This window comes from Coregonus clupeaformis, chromosome 11 (assembly GCF_020615455.1).
Source record: "Coregonus clupeaformis isolate EN_2021a chromosome 11, ASM2061545v1, whole genome shotgun sequence".
Taxonomy (NCBI): Eukaryota; Metazoa; Chordata; class Actinopteri; order Salmoniformes; family Salmonidae; genus Coregonus; species Coregonus clupeaformis.
The window spans coordinates 28,279,484-28,305,832 of record NC_059202.1 but is presented as its reverse complement, the minus strand read 5'-3'; the positions used below and the strand labels follow the sequence as shown (position 1 = coordinate 28,305,832).

The 26,349-nt window shown below is 44.7% G+C and overlaps 2 protein-coding genes across 2 annotated transcripts in view; one reads left to right on the top strand and one right to left on the bottom strand.

The window, feature by feature from the left end:
* The window catches only part of LOC121537624 (ras-related protein Rab-6B), a 173,370-nt gene extending 163,028 nt beyond the window's left edge, over window positions 1–10,342 (top strand). The window contains exon 8 of the mRNA XM_041845208.1: window positions 8,718–10,342. Coding sequence (XP_041701142.1) covers window positions 8,718–8,782 — 65 coding nt within the window. The 3' untranslated portion in view covers window positions 8,783–10,342. The remainder of the gene's footprint in view (window positions 1–8,717) is intronic.
* A 13,724-nt stretch (window positions 10,343–24,066) lies between these two features.
* Window positions 24,067–26,349, bottom strand: part of im:7152348 (uncharacterized protein LOC559250 homolog) — a 4,825-nt gene continuing 2,542 nt past the window's right edge. Inside the window, exons 2-3 of the mRNA XM_041844992.2 lie at window positions 25,051–25,161; window positions 24,067–24,318 (exon numbers count right to left, since the gene is read on the bottom strand). Of these exons, the coding sequence (XP_041700926.2) occupies window positions 24,273–24,318; window positions 25,051–25,161 (157 nt within the window). The 3' untranslated portion in view covers window positions 24,067–24,272. The remainder of the gene's footprint in view (window positions 24,319–25,050; window positions 25,162–26,349) is intronic.

The window sequence follows — 26,349 nt, the reverse complement described above, 5'->3', positions numbered from 1 at the left end:
ACACCATTTCTCTGATCCTCTCCAACCTCTAGAAACTTCACACCATTTCTCTGATCCTCTCCAACCTCTAGAAACTTCACACCATTTCTCTGATCCTCTCCAACCGCTAGAAACGTCACACCATTTCTCTGATCCTCTCCAACCGCTAGAAACTTCACACCATTTCTCTGAGCCGCTCCAACCTCTAGAAACTTCACACCATTTCTCTGATCCTCTCCAACCGCTAGAAACTTCACACCATTTCTCTGATCCTCTCCAACCTCTAGAAATTTCACACCATTTCTCTGATCCTCTCCAACCGCTAGAAACTTCACACCATTTCTCTGATCCTCTCCAACCTCTAGAAACTTCACACCATTTCTCTGAGCCGCTCCAACCTCTAGAAACTTCACACCATTTCTCTGATCCTCTCCAACCGCTAGAAACTTCACACCATTTCTCTGATCCTCTCCAACCGCTAGAAACTTCACACCATTTCTCTGATCCTCTCCAACCTCTAGAAACTTCACACCATTTCTCTGATCCTCTCCAACCTCTAGAAACTTCACACCATTTCTCTGATCTTTTCCAACCTCTAGAAACTTTACACCATTTCTCTGATCCTCTCCAACCTCTAGAAACTTCACACCATTTCTCTGAGCCTCTCCAACCTCTAGAAACTTCACACCATTTCTCTGATCCTCTCCAACCTCTAGAAACTTCACACCATTTCTCTGATCCTCTCCAACCTCTAGAAACTTCACACCATTTCTCTGATCCTCTCCAGCCTCTAGAAACTTCACACCATTTCTCTGATCCTCTCCAAACTCTAGAAACTTCACACCATTTCTCTGATCCTCTCCAACCTCTAGAAACTTCACACCATTTCTCTGACCCTCTCCAAACTCTAGAAACTTCACACCATCTCTGTTGCATCTGAGGGGATGTCAGTGGTTGCGGTATGTTTTTCATATGTTCTATCTTATGTCCTTCCAGACATTCACATGCCATTGAGTTGAGCTAATGAGTCCCAGACCATATATTCATCTTGTCCATTACATGTTCAGTCCTCACTCTGTTTTGTACCTTTATTTTTTTAACCGGGAAGGTCAATTAACAACACATGTACAGTGTCAGCCTGTGTGTGATATCCTGACAGTAGTGAAATCATGATCAAACGATCCTTTATAGGCTAGATCAACAACCAGACAGACAAATTAAGCACCATGTTATTACAGTGTTGTAACCACACACACACACACACACACACACACACACACACACACACACACACACACACACACACACACACACACACACACACACACACACACACAACACACACACACACACACACACACACACACACACACACAACACACACACACAACACACACACACACACACACACACACACACACACACACACACACACACACACACACACACACACACACACACACACACACACACATACACACACACACACACACACACACACACACACACACACACACACACACACACACACACACACACACACACACACACACACACACACACACACAACACACACACACACACAACACACACACACACACACACACACACACACACACACACACACACACACACACACACACACACACACACACACACACACACACACACACACACACACACGTAATTACACAGGTATAACAGCAACTTCATGTAAAGTGTTACTGGTCTGGACCTTCTGTTTCTCTGCTGCAGTAGTCTAATTAACGGTCTGGATCTTCTGTTTCTCTGCTGCAGTAGTCTAATTAACAGTCTGGACCTTCTGTTTCTCTGCTGCAGTAGTCTAATTAACGGTCTGGACCTTCTGTTTCTCTGCTGCAGTAGTCTAATTAACAGTCTGGACCTTCTGTTTCTCTGCTGCAGTAGTCTAATTAACGGTCTGGACCTTCTGTTTCTCTGCTGCAGTAGTCTAATTAACGGTCTGGACCTTCTGTTTCTCTGCTGCAGTAGTCTAATTAACGGTCTGGACCTTCTGTTTCTCTGCTGCAGTAGTCTAATTAACGGTCCGGACCTTCTGTTTCTCTGCTGCTGGACCTTCTGTTTCTCTGCTGCAGTAGTCTAATTAACGGTCTGGACCTTCTGTTTCTCTGCTGCAGTAGTCTAATTAACAGTCTGGACCTTCTGTTTCTCTGCTGCAGTAGTCTAATTAACAGTCTGGACCTTCTGTTTCTCTGCTGCAGTAGTCTAATTAACAGTCTGGACCTTCTGTTTCTCTGCTGCAGTAGTCTAATTAACAGTCTGAACCTTCTGTTTCTCTGCTGCAGTAGTCTAATTAACAGTCTGGACCTTCTGTTTCTCTGCTGCAGTAGTCTAATTAACAGTCTGAACCTTCTGTTTCTCTGCTGTCTGAACCTTCTGTTTCTCTGCTGCAGTAGTCTAATTAACGGTCTGGACCTTCTGTTTCTCTGCTGCAGTAGTCTAATTAACAGTCTGAACCTTCTGTTTCTCTGCTGCTGGACCTTCTGTTTCTCTGCTGCAGTAGTCTAATTAACGGTCCGGACCTTCTGTTTCTCTGCTGCTGAACCTTCTGTTTCTCTGCTGCAGTAATCTAATTTCCTCCATTTTTTCACCCCAGCCAGGTTCAGATAATTACCTTAATCTCCATCCCTGTCTGTGTTTTATCCAGGTTTTAATGAGTTTTAATGGGCCTGGGAGGTTGAAGATGTCTGGGGTGGTGGAGGAGGAGGAGGAGGAGGAGGAGGAGGAGGAGGAGGGTAGGGACACTGCTTTATGACAGGTCGTCAGGGTGATGAATGGAGCACGGTGACACTCATGTCCTCTGCTCTCCTCCTTCTTCCTCTGTTCCAGGCCCTCTGTGTCTCTGCAGACATTCTATTTGATTCCCAAATGGCACCCTATTCCCTTAATAGTGCACTACTTTTGACCAGAGCCAATAGGGATCTGGTCAAAAGTAGTGCACTACGTAGGGAATAAGGTGCCATTTGAGACGAAACACATCCTCTGTCTTAATGGAGCAGAGCCAGTGTTGTTACAGTGTTCTCTGGACAGTATCGATCTCCCTACTGGGGAAGAGAGAAGCAACATCCATGAGAATGAGACATGATGAGGGGAAGGGAGGGGCCTGGCAGAGGAACAACAGATTAAAACCCTGACACGCATTCATAAATATTCAGTGTATCTCTCCTATCAGGGTGTATAGGACTGTATGCAGTCTTACGTGGTTAAGGAAACTCACCAAGTATACATGCAAGTACACTTCTGACATGGTTAAGGAAACTCACCAAGTATACATGCAAGAACACTCCTGACATGGTTAAGGAAACTCACCAAGTATGCATGCAAGTACACATAGCCTACACACATATGACATGCACCCTCAAACCCAGAGGTCCTACTGGGACATGCAACATAAAAAGACAGCTCTGCTGTTTCTTGGAAGAGTCCACCAGGGATTTGGTAGTTAAAACATTAAAACACACACAGAAATTCTAAACGATCGACCCTTTTACCCTATATCGCACAATTTGGGGTGGAGGGAGGAATAGAGGGCAGATATTTAGATATATTTACGAGGACCAGTTCTTGTAATTGCCTGTTTGAAATGGGGGCAGGGTGTGTGTTGGGGATGGGAGCAGGGGGGTGTTGGGGATGGGCGCAGGGGGGTGTGTTGGGGATGGGAGCAAGCAGGGGGGTGTGTTGGGCATGGGAGCAGGGGGGTGTGTTGGGGATGGGAGCAGGGGGGTGTGTTGGGGATGGGAGCAGGGGGGTGTGTTGGGGATGGGAGCAGGGGGTTGTGTTGGGGATGGGAGCAGGGGGTGTGTTGGGGATGGGAGCAGGGGGGTGTGTTGGGGATGGGAGCAGGGGGGTGTGTTGGGGATGGGAGCAGGGGGGTGTGTTGGGGATGGGAGCAGGGGGGTGTGTTGGGGATGGGAGCAGGCGGGTCATCCTGGAGTGTGATTTACTATCGGTGTCAAGGACTGAGGCACAAACCTCCTCTCGGTTTCTGTGGAGCAATCTCTTCTCTGGCTTTAGGGCCTGCATTTAACCTCCATTGCAGATCTGCAGAGAGGGAGAGAAGAAGAGGAGATGGGAGATGATGGGATGGGAGGGGAGAGGGTGAGGGAGAGGAGAGGAGATGGGAGAGGATGGGAGGGGAGGGGGGTGAGGGTGAGGGAGAGGAGATGGGAGAGGATGGGATGGGAGGGGAGAGGGTGAGGGAGAGGAGAGGAGATGGGAGAGGAGGAGAGGAGATGGGAGAGGATGGGATGGGAGGGGGTGAGGGTGAGGGAGAGGAGGAGAGGAGATGGGAGAGGATGAGAGGAGATGGGAGAGGAGAGGGAGAGAAGGAGAGGAGATGGGAGAGGATGGGAGGGGAGAGGGAGAGGAGGAGAGGAGATGGGAGAGGATGGGATGGGAGGGGAGAGGGAGAGGATGAGAGGAGATGGGAGATGATGGGATGGGAGGGGAGAGGGAGAGGATGAGAGGAGATGGGAGATGATGGGATGGGAGGGGAGAGGGAGAGGAGATGGGAGAGGATGGGATGGGAGGGGAGAGGGAGAGGAGGAGAGGAGATGGGAGAGGATGGGATTGGGAGAGGAGAGGGTGAGGGAGAGGAGGAGAGGAGATGGGAGAGGATGGGATGGGATGGGAGAGGAGAGGGAGAGGAGATGGGAGAGGATGGGATGGGAGGGGAGAGGGAGAGGAGGAGAGGAGATGGGAGAGGATGGGATGGGAGGGGGTGAGGGTGAGGGAGAGGAGGAGAGGAAATGGGAGAGGATGGGATGGGAGGGGAGAGGAGGAGAGGAGATGGGAGAGGATGGGATGGGCGAGGAGAGGAGGAGAGGAGATGGGAGAGGATGGGATGGGAGGGGAGAGGAGAGGGAGAGGAGGGGGTGTCTGTGCAAGGCAGGCTTCTGATAGGACAGGGTGGTCCATGTTAATAGGAATCTGAAAAACAGCCTGGCTTCTAGCTCCTCTGAGACCTGGGACCTGTCCCAAATTACACCCTATTCCCTTTATAGGGCATGATATAACAGGGTGCCGTTTTGAAAACAACACTTCTTAGATTTAATTTGACCTATTTAATTTATCATCTATGAATTTTAAATATCCCAGGTTTCTAGAACAGACAACTGGCTGCTGGCTGATAAAGTCTTTGTGACTCCAGACAGTCAGTGAAAACTGGGTAAATGTGTTGCCCTTTTCGTGTGTATTAGTTCTTTACCATTGGCTGTATAATTTTCTGCAGTCAGATGAATATGTAGTCTGCTGATGAGACTACAGCTGCCCAACTCCATCATGGAAAGGTCAGTGCTCATTAAAGGTCAAAGCTCTCAGTCATCTATAGCCCTCTGCCCCGGCCTGATAACCCACTACACTAATCTACTGTACACTACCCTACCCCTACACTACCCTACCCTACCCTACCCTACACTACCCTACCTTACCCTACACTACCCTACCCTACCCTACCCTACCTTACCCTAACCTACACTACCCTACCCTACCCTACCCTACACTACCCTACCCTACCCTACCCTACCCTACCTTACCCTACCCTACACTACCCTACCCTACCCTACCCTACCCTACCCTACCCTACCCTACCCTACCCTACCCTACCCTACACTCCCACCCTACCCTACCCTACCCTACCCTACCCTACCCTACCCTACCCTACCCTACCCTACCCTACACTACCCTACACTACCCCTACCCACCCTACCCTGCCCACCTTACCCTACCCTACACTACCCCTACCCTACCCTACCTTACCCTACCCTACACTACCCTACCCTACCCTACGCTACCATACCCTACCCTACACTACCCTACCCTACACTACCCTACACTACACTACCCTACCCTACCCTAACCTACCCTACCTTACACTACACTACTCTACACTACCCTACCCTACACTACCCTACCCTACCCTACCCTACCCTACACTACACTGCCGTACACTACCCTACACTACACTACCCTACACTACACTACCCTACACTACCCTACACTCTTGGCATTCTCTCAACCAGCTTCATGCGGTAGTCACCTGGAATGCATTTCAATTAACAGGTGTGCCTTGTTAATTTGTGGAATTTATTTCCTTCTTAATGCGTTTGAGCCAATCAGTTGTGTTGTAACAAGGTAGGGGGGGTATACAGAAGATAGCCCTATTTGGTAAAATACCAAGTCCATATTATGGCAAGAACAGCTCAAATAAGCAAAGAGAAGCAACAGTCCATCATTACTTTAAGACATGAAGGTCAGTCAATACAGAACATTTCAAGAACTTTGAAAGTTTCTTCAAGTGCAGTCGCAAAAACCATCAAGCGCTATGATGAAACTGGCTCTCATGAGGACCGCGACAGGAATGGAAGACCCAGAGTTACCTCTGCTGCAGAGGATAAGTTCATTAGAGTTACCAGCCTCAGAAATTGCAGCCTTCATGGTCAAATTGCTGCAAAGAAACCACTACTAAAGGACACCAATAAGAAGAAGAGAGTTGCTTGGGCCAAGAAACACAAGCAATGGACATTAGACTAGTGGAAATCTGTCCTTTGGTCTGATGAGTCCAAATTTGAGATTTTTGGTTCCAACCGCAGTGTCTTTGTGAGACGTGGTGTGGGTGAACGGCTGATCTCTCCATGTGTGGTTCCCACCGTGAAGCATGGAGGAGAAGGTGTGATGGTGTGGGGGTGCTTTGCTGGTGACATGGTCTGTGATTTATTTAGAATTCAAGTCACACTTAACCAGCATGCCTATCACAGCATTCTGCAGCGATACGCCATCCCATCTGGTTTGGGCTTAGTGGGACTATCATTTGTTTTTCCACAGGACAATGACCCAATACACCTCCAGGCTGTGTAAGGGCTATTTGACCAAGAAGGAGAGTGATGGAGTGCTGCATCAGATGACCTGGCCTCCACAATCCCCCGACCTCAACCCAATTGAAATGGTTTGGGATGAGTTGGACCGCAGAGTGAAGGAAAAGCAGCCAACAAGTGCTCAGCATATGTGGGAACTCCTTCAAGACTGTTCAAAAACCATTCCAGGTGAAGCTGGTTGAGAGAATGCCAAGAGTGTGCAAAGCTGTCATCAAGGCTAAGGGTGGCTACTTTGAAGAATCTCAAATATAAAATATACTTTGATTTGTTTAACACTTTTTTGGTTACTACATGATTCCATATGTGTTATTTCATAGTTTTGATGTCTTCACTATTATTCTACAATGTAATAAATAGTAAAAAATAAAGAAAAACTCTTGAATGAGTAGGTGTGTCCAAACTTTGACTGGTACTGTAGCTCAGGACAAGTGCACACACACACACACACACACACACACACACACACACACACACACGCACACACGCACGCACGCACGCACACACACACAACACGCACACACACAACACGCACACACGCACACACACACAACACGCACACACACACACACACACGCACGCACGCACGCACACACACACAACACGCACACACACACAACACACACAAACACACACACACACACACACACACACACAACGTGACATGTCCTTGGAAACCTCTCTCTGCCTTTAAATTCCCCTGGGCTCCAGGGATCTCTCCAGACAAGGCTGGTGTAGGCTACAAGGTGTAAATAACTTGCCGTGGGGACAGATATAGGTCGCTTCGTCCCAAATGGCACCCTCTTCCCTTTATAGGGCACTACTTTCGACCAGGGCCCGGGCACCATATGTAGGGAATAAGGTGTGATTTGGGACACAGACAGAGAGATACAGGAGAAGGAGGCGTATGTCATATGTCAGACAGGTGTCTGTGAGGTCGCCAATGAACAGATGAAACACAACCATGGGGCTTTATAAAGTCCATCCAGTTCCTTGTTATTTTTCTTTAGTCTTTTCTTGAAGAATGCTGGTGCTTTGCTCACTGTGTGTATTTCATGGTTTTATTGACTTAACAGTAGCTGATATACTACTGAAAGAGACGTATCTTAAAATCTCCTAAAATGGATGATTTACTCTGTTCCATGCTGATGGCTGTCACAGTAAACAAGATGGAAATGGGTTTCTGGCCTGAGTTAAAGAAGCTGAAGTTAAACTTTCAAAGTAAGAGCTCTGTGCTCCACATGAGGAGAATAATATTGGATGGTTGATACACGGATCCTGTTCACGCCCTCATGCATTGCTGCCTTGAAAAGTATGAAAAATGTATGCACTCACTAACTGTAAATCACTCTGGATAAGAGCGTCTGCTAAATGACTAAAATTGTAAAAAAAAAAAAAAAAAAAGGCAAGGCTTTAGTAGTAGATGTATGAACAGCAGCACCACCTAGTGTCATAAAGCTTATACTGCAGGTCCACATTTAAACAGTACCATGCTATGACTATAGAGGGCAGTGAAGCTACATCACTGAGTTACAGAGACAATTAGACCCTTTCTCAATGACCTTTCCTCGATTCCTCACATTCAGTTTCCTCGCGTCCTTCTCAAAACCTATTGGAGAAGAAAGCCAGAGGGGAGGAGCCTTAGACCCTCTCCTTTAATACAATTGAGAAGGATGTGTGGATATAGGGAATCAGGGTAAGACCATTTTAGATAAAGACATTGAATTCTGTTTCACTGGTGTACAGCCAAGCCGTATGTTTGAAAAGAGCTAACGGTCAACTTGTTTTGCAAATGCCTTCCCAAAGCTTCCTTAACCGTCTTTTCCCCAGTGATTGACATCAAGCTGGACAAACCGCAGGAGCCTCCAACCACTGAAGGCGGGTGTTCCTGTTGATCCTGATTGGGAGTTTCCATCTACACCATGTGCTTGTTGTGTTGCTTCCTATTGTTGAGTTTTCAGATTAGAATCTGGCCTCTTCATCTAAATATTGGTAATCAGTTGGAAACTAGCGTTATATACATAAAATACTGTACTTTATTAACGAAAATTGCCAAAAAGACTTACAAATTCACAAAGTGATCAAAATCATGAACAAAAAAAGTCCCTTAACCACCCAAACATGTGTACTATACTTGTTTTTTTGTAAAAGTAGAATGGAAGTTTTTTTTTTTGTGTGTGTGTGTGTGTATTTTTTTTGTATTTGAAAGAAATGCTCTGAAAAGACACAGACAACAAAGTTCTCCTCTTGGATGAGGACCAAATGGCACCCTGTTCCCTGTATTGTTCACAAATGGGTCCTGGTCAACAGTAATGCACTATAAAGGGAACGGGGTACTATTTGTGATGGAGAAGGAACCAGCTGAGTTGGAACACGCAGCCTATTGGCTAAAGAGGTCAAACTGACCAGTAACTTTTGACTGAATATCTAATGCACGCATGCCAATTTTATAAATGTTTTTGGTAGGTTTACTACTGTACTTTCTGCTGATGTACACAGTTTGAAATTGTAAATAATCTTAACTTACACGTGTTCACTCTTTGAAAATTGTATTGCCATTTATTTTTTGTCTTCACAAAATGCTGTGAGTGAAACTGGATTTCAATAGCGTGCGCGCTTGTGTGTGTGTGTAAATGTACGCTTTCTATATAAAGCAACTGTAGAATGCAACCATCCTTGGAGGGCACCTGCCAAGCCGTGTCCTCGGAGAGGCGCATATTCTAGCTGGTTATCACTACCGTAGAGGGTTTGGGTTTGCTGTTGCTGCTGCACTGTGTGTGTCAAACTATCTACTACGGTATTGTGATTAGGTGTGTGTCCCAAAGAGCACCCTACTCCCTATATAGTGCACTACTTTTGACCAGGCCTGGTCAAAAGTAGAGCACTATATGGGGAACAGGGTTCCGTTTGGGACACAGGCATTGTAACTGAGCAGAGTGGACAGAAGACAGGTCCTGCCGAATCTAAGCTCTCACCTAAACGCCTCCTAAACAGGAACTCATCCTCTTATGCATTATTATAAAGTTCCTCTCCTCAGAGTGCTGATCCATTGTTTCTGTTCTGTAAACAGCAGATCATCGTTCACCTCACGAAAGAGTTCAGACAGTACCCTCGTCCTAGCCTGAGTGCCGTTCTGTTTGTGCTATCATGCCAACTCCCTGTCACTCATTGTCACGTCAATTGACAGCAATGGAGTTGACAAGAGCACAGACCGATCTGTGGGGACCAGGCTACCCTGGTATCTGGTAACAGTTACACAATCCTGTCAAATAAATCAAGAAGAAATGACTAATTTGCACATGTATACCTTTCAGGTTATTATGAAGTTGTTCCTATGGGCCTCGATTCCGACCGAGTTAAGCGTAACTCCCTTTTTACGCAGTTTTCTCTCTATGCGTATTCTGACCTTGAACTTAAAGCTGCAATATGTAACTAGTTGGGTGACCGGACAAAATTCACATAGAAATGTGCGTTATAGATCTGTCATTCTCATTGAAAGCCAGTTTAAGAAGCGGTAGATCTGTTCTCTGTGCGCTATTTCTATGCTTCCCGTTTTTACGTTTCGTTTTCTGCATCTTTTACTTTCGGTTTTGTCCACCAGATTCAAACAGCTGAAAATACTTTAGTAGTATCGACTGTCAGTAGAAAATAATTTGAGTATCGACTGTCAGTAGGCCTAGTAACCACACATATTCAACTGCCAATGTACTGTTAGTTCCCTTCAGTTGGTATAGGCTACATTATCATTCCATTTAATTACATTGTTAGTTCCCTTCAGTTGGTATAGGCTACATTATCATTCCATTTAATTACATTGTTAGTTCCCTTCAGTTGGTATAGGCTACATTATCATTCCATTTAATTACATTGTTAGTTCCCTTCAGTTGGTATAGGCTACATTATCATTCCATTTAATTACATTGTTAGTTCCCTTCAGTTGGTATAGGCTACATTATCATTCCATTTAATTACATTGTTTGTTCCCTTCAGTTGGTATAGTCTACATTATCATTCCATTTTAATTACATTGTTTAGTTCACCTTCATTTGCTTCCTGTGTAAAGCCGTCGAGGGCGTGTGGTTGTTAATTAGTAACAGTTGATAATAATAATAATACAGTAAATAGACATGTAGGCTAATTAAATGGTTATGGAGTGGAGCGCAGACAAGGCCCTAACAGTTTGAACCTGATGCACGGTGAGATACTTGGCCGTGTCATCACACAGTTCCATGGTTAGTGCAGGCAACAGACGAGGGTGCAGCCTACTATTGTACACTATTCTCCCTATTATAATTCTATGTACACTAATCTTCCAACAGCACCATGGGTTGAAGAACTGAATGTGGCAATTTTCAAAAGGAATCAAACCACTGTATTTTTATTCATCAATATATTTAGTGCGTGAAGGCTCTCCAAACATGTTTTTTTTAATGATTCATACTGTACATATATTTAGATGGTTTTCTTTCATTGATACCTATTTTCTAAACTTGTTCTGTCGATGTATTCTAGCCTGTCGGCAAAATCCAAAATAGGTACACCGTATGTACTGAAAACCCTATTGAATGAAAACTCCACAAGAAAATCTGTTAACCAGCAAGTGGGAGCAAGTGGGTTTTCAGCAGTTGAATTACATTTATTCAGCGAGCGCAAGGGAACCACGCCTGCAAAGCCTGTTATGCAACTTAACGGTGTGGCTGTTGAACAAGTTCAGGAGACTCAATTACTTGGTGTTACCTTAGATTTTAAACTGTCATAGTCAAAACAAACAAGTCCTGCAGGCTCTAGTTTTGTCTTATCTTGATTATTGTCCAGTCATGTAGTCAAGTGCTGCAAAGAAAGACGTAGTTTAGCTGCAGCTGGCCCAGAACAGAGCGGCACATCTTGCTCTTCATTGTAATCAGAGGGCTGATATAAATACTATGCATGCCAGTCTCTCTTGGCTAAGAGTTGAGGAGAGACTGACTGCATCACTTCTTCTTTTTATAAGAAACATTCATGTGTTGAAAATTCAAAATTGTTTGCATAGTCAATTTACACACAGCTCTGACCCACACACTTACCCCACCAGACATGCCACCAGGGGTCTTTTCACAGTCCCCAAATCCAGGAAAAATTCAAGAAAGCGTACAGTAATATATAGAGCCATTATTGCATTGAACTCCCTTCCATCTCATATTGGTCAAATGAACAGCAAACCTGATTTTAAAAAACAGATAAAGCAACACCTCACCGCACAGCGCCTCTCCTCTATTTGACGTAGATATTTTGTGTGTACAGTATGTATTGATATGTAGGCTATGTGTGCTGTTTTTAAATGTATGTAGTTCTGTCCTTGAGCTGTTCTTATCTATTAATGTTCTGTATTATGTCATGTTTCATGTTTTGTGTGGACCCCAGGAAGAGTAGCTGCTGCTTTCGCAACAGCTAATGGGGATCCTAATAAAATACCAAATATCAAATAAGGTAAGCGTGAATACCAACTACTGAGAAGTGTGGAGTAAAGGCGTGGGTAAGAAAGGCCTAATTTCCAAAGTCGGAATCGGGGCCTTGAAGCACTTTATTGTAAATATACATCCTCCAGATTATTCCATGATATGTCCACTCCCCACGATGACAAAATTGACTTCTTTGCTGCCTGTGTTTAAACTGTTTAAAAAGTCACTACTACTGAAGTGAAGTTGGCTTTATGCAATGTTGTCATTTTTATAGATTCACAGTGGATGTCGATGAAACTGAATTCAACTGGTCCTGTTTTTAGAACCAGGTAACTTAATGTACTGGTCTTGTGGTTAACCAGTGATCAGAACAAACCCTACTTTTATTTTGAAATGTTCACTTTTATTTTGAAATGTATTTTTTAATGTAAGACTTTAACGCACTTTTAAGAACGTATATGTGTTTGAGAGTTAGTGAAAATGGAGTCTTGTAGTCTTACAAACACTGTAAAAATGACCATCATCTTCATAACATCTGGAGGTTAGTGTAGAGTTAAACATTTGTGAATATCTTCCCTCACACATCTCCGAAAAGAGAAGCCCCACCCTTGTGAATACTGGTGAAACATTCAGTCCTAACCGACCCAATGAGCCCAACTACCAGTCCAAGTTGAAGCCAATGAGCCAGCATCAGAAAATACCTTCAATATCTGGAGCACAGCTCTCCATAGTGGGCTTACAAATGTACAGTAAAAAATAGTTGAATCCCTGATGTCAGAAGAGTCCCCAGAATAACCCTTCAAAGTGAGAACTTTATTTTTTTTGTCATTTAGCAGACACTCTTATCCAGAGCGACTTACAGGAGCAATTAGGGTTAAGTGCCTTTCTTAAGGGCACATCGACAGATTTTTCACTTAGTCGGCATCGGGGATTAGAACCAGCAACCTTTCGGTTACTGGCACAACACTCTTACCCACTAAGCTACCTGCCGCCCCAGGTAGTTATTGATTTTCCACAGCCCTTTGTAATGTACCCAAGTCTGACTGACTGCCTACCACATGCTTTTGCCTGAGGAAAGAGGCCTGAAATAGGTTAAAATACTGTTTTAGATTCATATGAATCTTCAGGCCTGGAGAGTCACAGAACTTCACATTTAAAATGTTGATACTTTGAAGAGAAAATAAGGTACAGGATACAGTACCTATAAACTAGAATAGCCCAAAGTCAGACATACAAGGATACCTAATAGAGAAATCCCTGAATGAAGAATGTGAAATGTCACCTCCTTATCCAGCCCCACTGAAACAAACCCCTGCACCAAAAAAACAGTGAGTGGGTTCAGATAATAGGCCACCATAGTCCAAGTTTGGCATCGTTACCTCTTCAGTTATATTTCTGTTTCATTCTATTTATTATTGCCCTGGTGCCTAGGAATGGGAGGGGGTATTTATTCATTAATTGATTGACTGACTGATTAATTAATGGACTGTACACTTGTTTTCTCCTTTCACCTCCCCTGACCTGGGTACAGCCCCTGGGTACAGCCTCATCCTCTCCACTATAATATAAGAGTTCGTGTCACAACCCTGAGATGGAACAAAATGTTTTAATGTTGATGGAAAAACCAGGACCTGGTTAGTTAACTACTCGGTGCAGAGCTTGTTCTCCATTCCCTCTGTATAGAGATCTAGCATGTCCCAAACCATCAATAAACATGACTTATTACAGAAACCAGCTCATGTTGTTCTTTGATTTAATCTGATCTGATTTGATTTAACAAACACAAGAGATTTTCCTGGTTTGTAGAGGAAGGCGCTCAGGATGCAGAGATGTTTCCCTTCCACACATGATAATAGATTACTCACCCCAACCAACAAAGGACACCTACAGTAGCTGCATACAGTAAGCCACCTTCTGAGGCTTAACAGGCATGTTAACAAGTCACACACCCTCACAATCCAGTTCATATAAGTATGGTATGATACAACTACTACAAATAACTATGTTATTATATAGGCATGATACTACCACTACTACTACTACTACTACTACTACCGCTACTACTACTACTACTACTACTACTACTACTGCTACTACTACTACTACTACTACTACTACTACTGACTGTGTTATTATATATGCATGATACTACTACTACTACTACTACTACTACTACTACTACTACTACTACTACTACTACTACTACTGACTGTGTTATTATATATGCATGATACTACTACTACTACTACTACTACTACTACTACTACTACTACTACTACTACTGCTACTACTGCTACTACTACTACTACTACTACTACTACTACTACTACTACTACTGCTACTACTACTACCACTACTACTACTACTACTACTACTACTGACTGTGTTATTATATATGCATGATACTACTACTACTACTACTACTACTACTACTACTACTACTACTATACTACTACTACTACTACTACTACTACTACTACTGACTGTGTTATTATATATGCATGATACTACTACTACTACTACTATTACTACTACTACTACTACTATACTACTACTACTACTACTACTACTACTACTACTACTACTACTACTACTACTACTGCTGCTACTACTACTACTACTACTACTACTACTACTACTACTACTACTACTACTACTACTACTACTACTACTACTACTACTACTACTACTACTACTACTACTACTACTACTACTACTACTACTACTACTACTACTACTACTACTACTGACTCTCTTATTACATAGAACTACCACTTTAATCCGTTGTTGCAATTACATTTTATGAGGGATTATGAGTGCTTGGAGTAGGAAATGTGATTGTAAAACAAAACTATCTCCCGGTACATGTTGTGGCAAGCCCTTGGTCATTTGACTAATGCAAGGTGATCTAGTTAGACAGGTATAACGAAACAGGTGTGCTTCAACCCTTTTTTCAGTTGCACACAGTAACATAGACTATTGTTGTTATGATGGGAACCACCATAACTATAATCTACCATCGTGCCTCTATTATTCTAATAATATGGCTGGCTGTTGTGAATACTAGGAGGAGGACAGCAAAGTTGATAGGGGAGCTGCTTACCATGTGCTCTATGGGGGAAGAGACCATGTGCTCTATGGGGGAAGAGACCATGTGCTCTATGGGGGAAGAGACCATGTGCTCTATGGGGGAAGAGACCATGTGCTCTATGGGGGAAGATACCATGTGCTCTATGGGGGAAGAGACCATGTGCTCTATGGGGGAAGAGACCATGTGCTCTATGGGGGAAGATACCATGTGCTCTATGGGGGAAGAGACCATGTGTTATATGGGGGAAGGGTCCATGTGCTCTATGGGGGAAGAGACCATGTGCTCTATGGGGGAAGAGACCATGTGCTCTATGGGGGAAGAGACCATGTGCTCTATGGGGGAAGAGACCATGTGTTCCAGGGGGGAAGAGACCATGTGCTCTATGGTGGAAGAGACCATGTGCTCTATGTGGGAAGAGACCATGTGCTCTATGGTGGAAGAGACCATGTGCTCTATGGGGAAAGAGACAATGTGCTCTATGGGGGAAGATACCATGTGCTCTATGGGGGAAGAGACCATGTGCTCTATGGGGGAAGAGACCATGTGCTCTATGGGGGAAGAGACCATGTGTTATATGGGGGAAGGGTCCATGTGCTCTATGGGGGAAGAGACCATGTGCTCTATGGGGGAAGAGACCATGTGCTCTATGGGGGAAGAGACCATGTGTTATATGGGGGAAGAGACCATGTGCTCTATGGGGGAAGAGACCATGTGCTCTATGGGGGAAGAGACCATGTGTTATATGGGGGAAGGGTCCATGTGCTCTATGGGGGAAGAGACCATGTGCTCTATGGGGGAAGAGACCATGTGCTCTATGGGGGAAGAGACCATGTGCTCTATGGGGGAAGAGACCATGTGCTCTATGGGGGAAGAGACCATGTGTTCCAGGGGGGAAGAGACCATGTGCTCTATGGTGGAAGAGACCATGTGCTCTATGGGGGAAGAGACCATGTGCTCTATGGTGGAAGAGACCATGTGCTCTATGGGGAAAGAGACAATGTGCTCTATGGGGGAAGATACCATGTGCTCTATGGGGGAAGAGACCATGTGCTCTATGGGGGAAGAGACCATGTGCTCTATGGGGGAAGAGACCATGTGTTATATGGGGGAAGGGTCCATGTGCTCTATGGGGGAAGAGACCATGTGCTCTATGGGGGAAGAGACCATGTGCTCTATGGGGGAAGAGACCATGTGCTCTATGGGGGAAGAGACCATGTGCTCTATGGGGGGAAGAGACCATGTGCTCTATGGGGGAAGATACCATGTGCTCTATGGGGGGAAGAGACCATGTGCTCTATGGGGGAAGAGACCATGTGCTCTATGGGGGAAGAGACCATGTGCTCTATGGGGGAAGAGACCATGTGCTCTATGGGGGAAGAGACCATGTGCTCTATGGGGGGAAGAGACCATGTGTTATATGGGGGAAGAGACCATGTGCTCTATGGGGGAAGGGACCATGTGCTCTATGGGGGAAGAGACCATGTGCTCTATGGGGGAAGAGACCATGTGTTCCAGGGGGGAAGAGACCATGTGTTATATGGGGGAAGAGACCATGTGCTCTATGGGGGAAGATACCATGTGCTCTATGGGGGAAGAGACCATGTGCTCTATGGGGGAAGAGACCATGTGCTCTATGGGGGAAGAGACCATGTGCTCTATGGGGAAGAGACCATGTGCTCTTTGGGGGAAGAGACCATGTGTTATATGGGGGAAGGGTCCATGTGCTCTATGGGGGAAGAGACCATGTGCTCTATGGGGGAAGAGACCATGTGCTCTATGGGGGAAGAGACCATGTGTTATATGGGGGAAGAGACCATGTGCTCTATGGGGGAAGAGACCATGTGCTCTATGGGGGAAGAGACCATGTGTTATATGGGGGAAGGGTCCATGTGCTCTATGGGGGAAGAGACCATGTGCTCTATGGGGGAAGAGACCATGTGCTCTATGGGGGAAGAGACCATGTGCTCTATGGGGGAAGAGACCATGTGCTCTATGGGGGAAGAGACCATGTGTTCCAGGGGGGAAGAGACCATGTGCTCTATGGTGGAAGAGACCATGTGCTCTATGGGGGGAAGAGACCATGTGCTCTATGGTGGAAGAGACCATGTGCTCTATGGGGAAAGAGACAATGTGCTCTATGGGGGGAAGATACCATGTGCTCTATGGGGGAAGAGACCATGTGCTCTATGGGGGAAGAGACCATGTGCTCTATGGGGGAAGAGACCATGTGTTATATGGGGGAAGGGTCCATGTGCTCTATGGGGGGAAGAGACCATGTGCTCTATGGGGGAAGAGACCATGTGCTCTATGGGGGAAGAGACCATGTGCTCTATGGGGGAAGAGACCATGTGTTATATGGGGGAAGGGACCATGTGCTCTATGGGGGAAGATACCATGTGCTCTATGGGGAAAGAGACAATGTGCTCTATGGGGGAAGATACCATGTGCTCTATGGGGGAAGAGACCATGTGCTCTATGGGGGAAGAGACCATGTGCTCTATGGGGGAAGAGACCATGTGCTCTATGGGGGAAGATACCATGTGCTCTATGGGGGAAGAGACCATGTGCTCTATGGGGGAAGAGACCATGTGCTCTATGGGGGAAGAGACCATGTGCTCTATGGGGGAAGAGACCATGTGCTCTATGGGGGAAGAGACCATGTGCTCTATGGGGGAAGAGACCATGTGTTATATGGGGGAAGAGACCATGTGCTCTATGGGGGAAGGGACCATGTGCTCTATGGGGGAAGAGACCATGTGCTCTATGGGGGAAGAGACCATGTGTTCCAGGGGGGAAGAGACCATGTGTTATATGGGGGAAGAGACCATGTGCTCTATGGGGGAAGATACCATGTGCTCTATGGGGGAAGAGACCATGTGCTCTATGGGGGAAGAGACCATGTGCTCTATGGGGGAAGAGACCATGTGTTATATGGGGGAAGAGACCATGTGTTCTTGGGGGGAAGAGACCATGTGTTCTATGGGGGGAAGAGACCATGTGTTCTATTGGGGAAGAGACCATGTGTTATAGGGGGGAAGAGACCATGTATTCTGTTGTTGTGCTTCTGCTAAAGGGTTTTCCGTCTGCAGACTGTGTGTGTGTGTGTTTTTGACCAACTGGGGACATTTTGTTAGTCCCCACAAGGTCAAATACGATTTCTAGGGGGTTAAGGGTTAAGGTTAGAATTAGTGTTAGGGTTAGAATTAGGTTTAGGGTTAGGAGCTAGGGTTAGTTTTAGGGTCAGGTTTAGGGTTAGAGTTAAGGTTAGGTTTTCGGGTTAAGGTTAGGGTAAGGGTTAGGTTTAGGGTTACGGTTTAGGGAAAATAGTATTTTGAATGGGAATGAATTGTGTGTCCCCACAAGGTTAGTTTTACAAGATAGGTTCAACCTCTAACCAAATGAACCTGCATGGAAACATGCTCTTAAAGATCTGATCTCACAGACAACATTTGACCTGACCCCCTGTCCTCACTGATTGGCCTTTTAACCCTGAATGACCCTTCCTGTCATTCTCACACAACCTACTTTCTGAGAGAAACCTTTTGTACATGGTCCAATGCATGCCCTCGCTTTGAGTCCACTTTTCCGACCCCCACCTTAATTACTACGTTGTCTTGAATGGGTCACTGTCAGTAAACAGAGATTACTGACGTCTTAAAGACAGATGGTGGCGGTTTGGTGTGACGCCTCTTTAAAATAACCAGATCAGCTTTACTTCCAACACAATTATGGTAAACTCAACTAACAATAGTGTCTTTTTTTTTTATCCATTCATTATAAACATAACAGATTACAGAGGTCCGCCGCTGACCTTTGTTATTGAATTAGACAGTGCGTTACAGCTCCCTGACCTGAGTGACGTACTGTAGGGGCCTCAATGGGTTCATAGAGGTTGATGATTACTGATGCTCTTCATGGAGCTATGTGCCTATAGGTTCATCCCTGCCTAGTCCTGGCTAGTCCTGCCTAGTCCTGGCTAGTGTCCTGCCTAGTCCTGCCTAGTGTCCTGCCTAGTCCTGCCTAGTCCTGCCTAGTCCTGCCTAGTCCTGGCTAATCCTGGCTAGTCCTGCCTAGTCCTGGCTAGTGTCCTGCCTAGTCCTGGCTAGTCCTGCCTAGTCCTGGCTAGTGTCCTGCCTAGTCCTGGCTAGTCCTGGCTAGTCCTGGCTAGTGTCCTGCCTAGTCCTGGCTAGTCCTGCCTAGTCCTGGCTAGTGTCCTGCCTAGTCCTGCCTAGTCCTGCCTAGTCCTGCCTAGTCCTGGCTAGTGTCCTGCCTAGTCCTGGCTAGTCCTGCCTAGTGTCCTGCCTAGTCCTGCCTAGTCCTGCCTAGTCCTGGCTAGTCCTGCCTAGTCCTGCCTAGTGTCCTGGCTAGTCCTGGCTAGTCCTGGCTAGTGTCCTGCCTAGTCCTGCCTAGTCCTGGCTAGTCCTGCCTAGTCCTGGCTAGTCCTGCCTAGTCCTGGCTAGTGTCCTGCCTAGTCCTGGCTAGTGTCCTGGCTAGTGTCCTGCCTAGTCCTGGCTAGTGTCCTGCCTAGTCCTGGCTAGTGTCCTGCCTAGTCCTGCCTAGTCCTGGCTAATCCTGGCTTTGACGATGCTTTGCATTTTCCCCAGAATCAGGTGAGACAACATCCCCCAGGATTGAGGTATTGAAGGTCCTGTAGGTGAATTATTGGCTGGTCATGCAGACTATGCTGATGCATGTTCCAGGTGAGCTATAACCTACCAGTCTAGTCATGTTACCTAGCATGTCCCACACTATCTGGTGAGCTATAACCTACCAGTGCCACAGCATTGAAGCCTTACTAATGGTCTCTGATGAATCTGTAATGTTTGCATTTTCCACAGAATCAGGTGAGACATGACCTCGTCCCCAGGCTCAGAGAGAGATGGCTGGTGGACGAGATTAGCCGAGGCATAACCTGCCACAGCCTGATCACCTCTAGACCAGAATGGCAAGAAAGTAGTTCTGCCACCTCAGTAACCATGACGATGGTTGAGTCAGTCGTCACGACAGTGGGATAGCGTCAGACTGCTAGCCTAACATTGAGTATTAGGCCTAGCGTGGCTTTGATGTGTCGTATTTGTTGGTTTCTCTAGTTCACCAATGTCAGCATATGTCTAAAAGTAAACTGACCTCTGTGTTTCAGCTTGTTTTGTCCTCAATGTTACTGCAACAGCCTGTCACAATGCCAGCATAACAGTCGTGTTAGTTGTACGACGGCTTAAGTGAGTTTTGTCTGTACAGAGTGCATAGGCCTACACGGTACGAGGTACATATAGCACAATGAGAGAAAGCCCATCTAGCTAGTATCATGAGCATTTCGCTGCACCTGCTATAACACCTGCAAATCTGTGTACGTGACCAATAAACATTGATTTTGATTTGATCTGCATAACAGGGATGATCCCATATTCTGGACTCGTATCTCTTAACGTGTAAACGCGCAATCGTCACAGACGCTCCATGAAAAGAAGGCTTAAATCCACTTCCACAGCCGAGTGAGTGTTTTGTGTTACGCTATTGGTTCTGCCCCACAGCCCTCAAGAGCAATCTAGACCACATTGTAGCGTTGATAAATCTCCCTCTTGCATCATTTGTGTTTTCCCAGTCCTTTAAGTGGTATGCCGGTGTGCGTCATGGGTCGGTGATGTGGACTAGGGAAACTAGCTGAGGGCAGCAGCCGCTAGTCTAGTACATTTTTTTCACAGCTATAGGAGCATAGAAATATAATCAATAGAAAGAGCTTGGAACCTCTAACCATGTCAATTTGACTGGTAAACTCACGGGTTCACTCATAGATTATATTTCTATGGTTGCCCCATGGTGAAGTAGCGACTTGTACCTGTTTCAGAACAACAGGGCTGCGTCCCATTATATCCGGCGCTTTCCCCCTATTTAGGGCCCGATTCCAATTTAGATATTTATGCCTTTCCTACGCACGCCTTTCCTACACATTTCTCGTTATTTGGTATTCAGACTTACCTTGTTCGGTCGCGTAACGCCCTCCGCAAGTATGGCTACCTAGCGCGCTCTGAATAAATGTAATTATAAAACATGTAATGTAAGTCGCTCTGGATAAGAGCGTCTGCTAAATGACTAAAATGTAAATGTAAATGTAATTCAATTGTACAACCTTTTAACTTGCAGGGATGGGCACTCTCAAATAATTAATTATAGGCTACAATATAAATGCTGCATAATGGCACAGCATTTCATAGACTTCACTGTGGGAAAGTTGATATGCTTCAGTTTTCTGCCATATGACTGGTTTCACATGTGTCTCCACAGATTACAAGGTAAAATAGATCTAAAACAAGTATGACTGGTTTCACATGTGTCTCCACAGATTACAAGGTCAAATAGATCTAAAACAAGTATGACTGGTTTCACATGTGTCTCCACAGATTACAAGGTAAAGTATATTTTTTTATTTTTTTATTTTTTTTATCTTTATTTTAACAGGGAAATACAGACTGAGACCTGGATCTCTGTTACGGCTGTGCCCTGTGTAAACATGTTGACATGTACAGTTTTAGACATACAGACAAGAACATTTCAAACATACAAAACAAAAACACAATTCAACAGAAACAATCACAGCCAACATCATATTGATCCTCCATAAAAAAAATTAAAAAATGGGCAAGGGACACCAGAGTGTCTAACTTAAGTTGGATCTGCAGTTTATTCCATAAATAAGGTGCAAAGGAACTGAAGGCAGTCCTACCCAACTCTGTGGAGACCACAGGAGTCTCTAATGTAATCCACATCTGTGATCTGGTTTTAAAATTAGTATATCTAGTGGAAATTAATGATGATATATATGGAGGTAGTTTTAAAAGAAGTGCTTTATAAATAAACAAGAGAGCATGTTGCTCTCGCCTCACAGATAGAGAGACCCAACCCACATATATAGGAAACAGTGATGAGTTTAGTAACTATCACCCGTGATAAACCTGAGTGCACAATGGTAAATAGCATCCAGTGGTTTTAATGTGTTTGCCGATGCATGCATATAGATAATATCACCATAATCTAAAACGGACATAAAAGTAGCCTGCACAATTTGTTTTCTATTTACGGAGGACAGACAAGTCCTGTTTCTGTAAAGGAACCCTATCTTGAATTTGAGCTAGATCTAAAACAAGTATGACTGGTTTCACGTTTGTCTCCAGAGATTACAAGGTCAAATAGATCTAAAACAAGTGTCATGTATATTTACAATTCCCTTATCCAAACAGATTACTAATTTACCCAGCTCTTATCAATATCTCTTAACAAGTTGTAAATTGCAGTGCGTGGCGAATGGTGTTATTTGCTCTTCCACTTTGAATGGGCAGGTTTGCTCGACCTTATTCATTGGTTCATCACGCGTAAAGGTGTCGGAATCATGAGGGAATTACAGCGTGTCTGAAGACGCACCTCCACCACACCGTCATTTATTCGATCTCCACCCCAAAACGAATAGCGGGTGAATAGCATGATGTTCTCATGCTTTAACTTCAAGGTTCAACGTGTGGTCCTCTGTAGCTCAGCTGGTAGAGCATGGTGCTTGTAACGCCAGGGTAGTGGGTTCGATCCCCGGGACCACCCATACGTAAAAATGTATGTGCACATGACTGTAAGACGCTTTGGATAAAAGCGTCTGCTAAATGGCTTATTATAAGGTCAGAATACGCAGAGAGAGAGAGAACAGTGGATAAAAAGGGAACTATGTTCCATTTACACGCCCTTGGTGCACTACTGAAGACCATGTCCCATAGGGCTACAGTCAAAAGTAGTGCACTATATTGGGTTATAGGACACCATTTGGAACACAGACTAGGAGTTGCCTCATTGTGAATACTCTCCCTCTATTGCACTCACAGCTGAGTTTACACTGCTCAGCTGGACCGTATTTACATTGTGAACGTAACTACCAACCATCTGTTCAGAGAGTTTCTGCCAGAGGGGGAGGATAGGAATTGTTTTCATTGTGTTAAGGTTATACTGAGTGACTGTAACATTCAAAACAAAACGCATAATTTGTGCAAGTACTGTAGCGCAAATATTGTGTCTTATTATGATGGGGATTCAAACTAAAGGCTTTGGGATGGCCTGGGGATGCATGTTGTATATGAGACTGTACAGAGGACTGTGCTCACAAGAGACCATCCGAGTAAAACCACATGGTGAAATTAAACCCATTATCCACTGACTGACCACTGTGTAAAGGTCATATTACTTCTGAACCCCATGAACGCAGAACAACACAAAGTTAATATTTTCAAATATGTTTTTTTTATTTTTATTAAAGATAATATATATATTTTTTTTAAAGGACATGAATACAAAAGCTGATAATAAATTAAATGCTCTGTTTGCAGACACTGGGGAGGGGGGGTTATCCTCAGGAGGCCATCTGTTAAGAGGTGGGGGGTTGGAGGGGGTACCCTGGCTTCCACTGGGACGTCTGTCCTATAGAGACAGCTGAACCAGATCCCACTGCACCAGCTGTGGGGAATTAAGGCTGGAATAACTAGTGGCGGTTTCACTGCTTCTCAACAATAAAGGATGTCTTGTCAGAGTCAGACACGCATACTGGATTCTCTAAAATGTGTGTCCCAAATGCCACCCTATTCCCTATGTAGTGCACTGCTTTTAACCAGAGCCCCCCCATAGGGGATAGGGTGGGGTTTGGGACGCAGGCCTAACTGTCTCTGAGCTGTTCTAACGGGGTTGACTGTCGGGGGGGGTCAACTGGTAATCTACGCCTCATTGTTTAAAAAAATAAAAAATAAAATGCATATTATTACATCTGAGAGGAACTGTAGACCCTCCTCTGTTGATACAGTACACCCCTGTGTCTAGTGCATGAGAGACCTAAAAAGTCTCGGCAGTTGGAAGCCTGCGCCAGGATGTAATCTTCCTGTTGGACAAACAAAATGCATACATGAGTACACATAGCCAGCACATAGCCACGTACCAAAATACAGAAGCACAAAATAAGTTAACATTCCGAGTGAACCTCAAATTAATATGTTCAAAAAAAAAGTCATAGTTTCACCATTGTAAGCATGAGTGACCCCTTTTGCTTTCAATGATCATAAATGTAATAACACAGGGTTATTATGGCTGGTACAGAAGATAGCTAAATAACGATACCTTGATTAAAGGACAAATTCCTTCTTAATCACGTTTAGGATTTCTCAACATGTTTTGATCACAGAGTGGAGTTCTAAGGGATTCATGTCTGGATGTTGAAATGTTTCTACCACAGTACGCAACTTCAGCAGGACTTCCTTATAAATCAAGTCTGACATTTTAAAGCGGGAAATGATAAACTTTAGAAGCCTTTTTAAACCTTGAATACACTACAAGTTTGCATTTCCTGCAGGGCAGGAAAATTCTCAGCAACAAAAGAGTGATCAAATTAAGATCCTACATCTGTAGATTATAATGTGTGCATATCAAATGGCACCCTATTCCCTATATAGTGCATTACTTTTGACCAGAGCTCCTGGTCTAAAGTAGTGCACTACATAGGGAATAGGGTGCCGTTCTCTGGTCTAAAGTAGTGCACTACATAGGGAATAGGGTGCCATTTGGGACGTGCCCAACGATAAAGCAGATGATGCAACACAAGGTGAGGAGGACTTACACATTGGCACAACCAGGCACAATCCTCTCTTGATGCTGTGGTTTTGTCAGACTGAATTTCCTGAGGAAGGCCGGCAATTTCAGCTTTTTTCTAGAGAGCTTCGACGTAGGCCTGAGAGGATGAAGGAGGAGAGAGATTTGGTGAGTAACAGGAACAGTCCAAGGACAGTGGAGGAAGAGTAGTCATGTTATGTATTTATAATAATAATATGCCATTTAGCAGACGCTTTTATCCAAAGCGACTTACAGTCATGCGTGCATACATTTTTTTTGTGTATGGGTGGTCCCGGGTATCGAACCCACTACCCTGGCGTTACAAGCGCCGTGCTCTACCAGCTGAGCTACAGAGGACCACTGGGACCATTAGGACATTGTTTGTGGTTAAAGCAGAATGATGGTTCTGTAATGTCTATTATTGGGTCATCATGGTACTGTATGTAGCCTAGATACTGGTCACCACCTATGGACAACCAGACAACAGTGTTACTAAATACCCACACTCCTCTATTATGACACTGAGGGTAGGGGCATGCTGGTACGGAGGGTAAGACAGAGGAATTTCTACATACAGTGCATTCAGAAAGTATTCAGACCCCTTGACTTTTTCCACATTTTGTTACGTTACAGCCTTATTCTAAAATTGATTAAATCGTTTTTTTCCCCCTCATCAATCTACACACAATACCCCATAATGACAAAGCAAAAACAGGTCTTTAGAAATGTTTGCAAATTTAAAATAAAAAACTTTAATATTACATTTACATAAGTATTCAGACCCTTTACTCAGTACTTTGTTGAAGCACCTTTACCAGCGATTACAGCCTCGAGTCTTCTTGGGTATGACACTACAAGCTTTGCTCAGATTGCGGCCAGCTCTAGGAAGAGTCTTTGTGGTTCCAAACTTCTTCCATTTAAGAATGATGGAGGCCACTGTGTTCTTGGGGACCTTCAATGCTGCAGAAATGTTTTGGTACCCTTCCCCAGATCTGTGCCTCGACACAATCCTATCTCGGAGCTCTACGGACAATTCCTTCAACCTAATGGCTTGGTGTGTGCTCTGACATGCACTGTCAACTGTGGGACCTTATATAGACAGGTGTGTGCCTTTCCAAATCATGTCCAATCAATTGAATTTACCACAGGTGGACTCCAATCAAGTTGTAGAAACATCTCAAGGATGATCAATGGAAACAGGATGCACCTGAACTCAATTTCGAGTCTCATAGCAAAGGGTCTGAATACTTATGTAAATAAGATACTTTTTTTTTTTTTTTATTATACATTTGCAAAAATGTCGAAA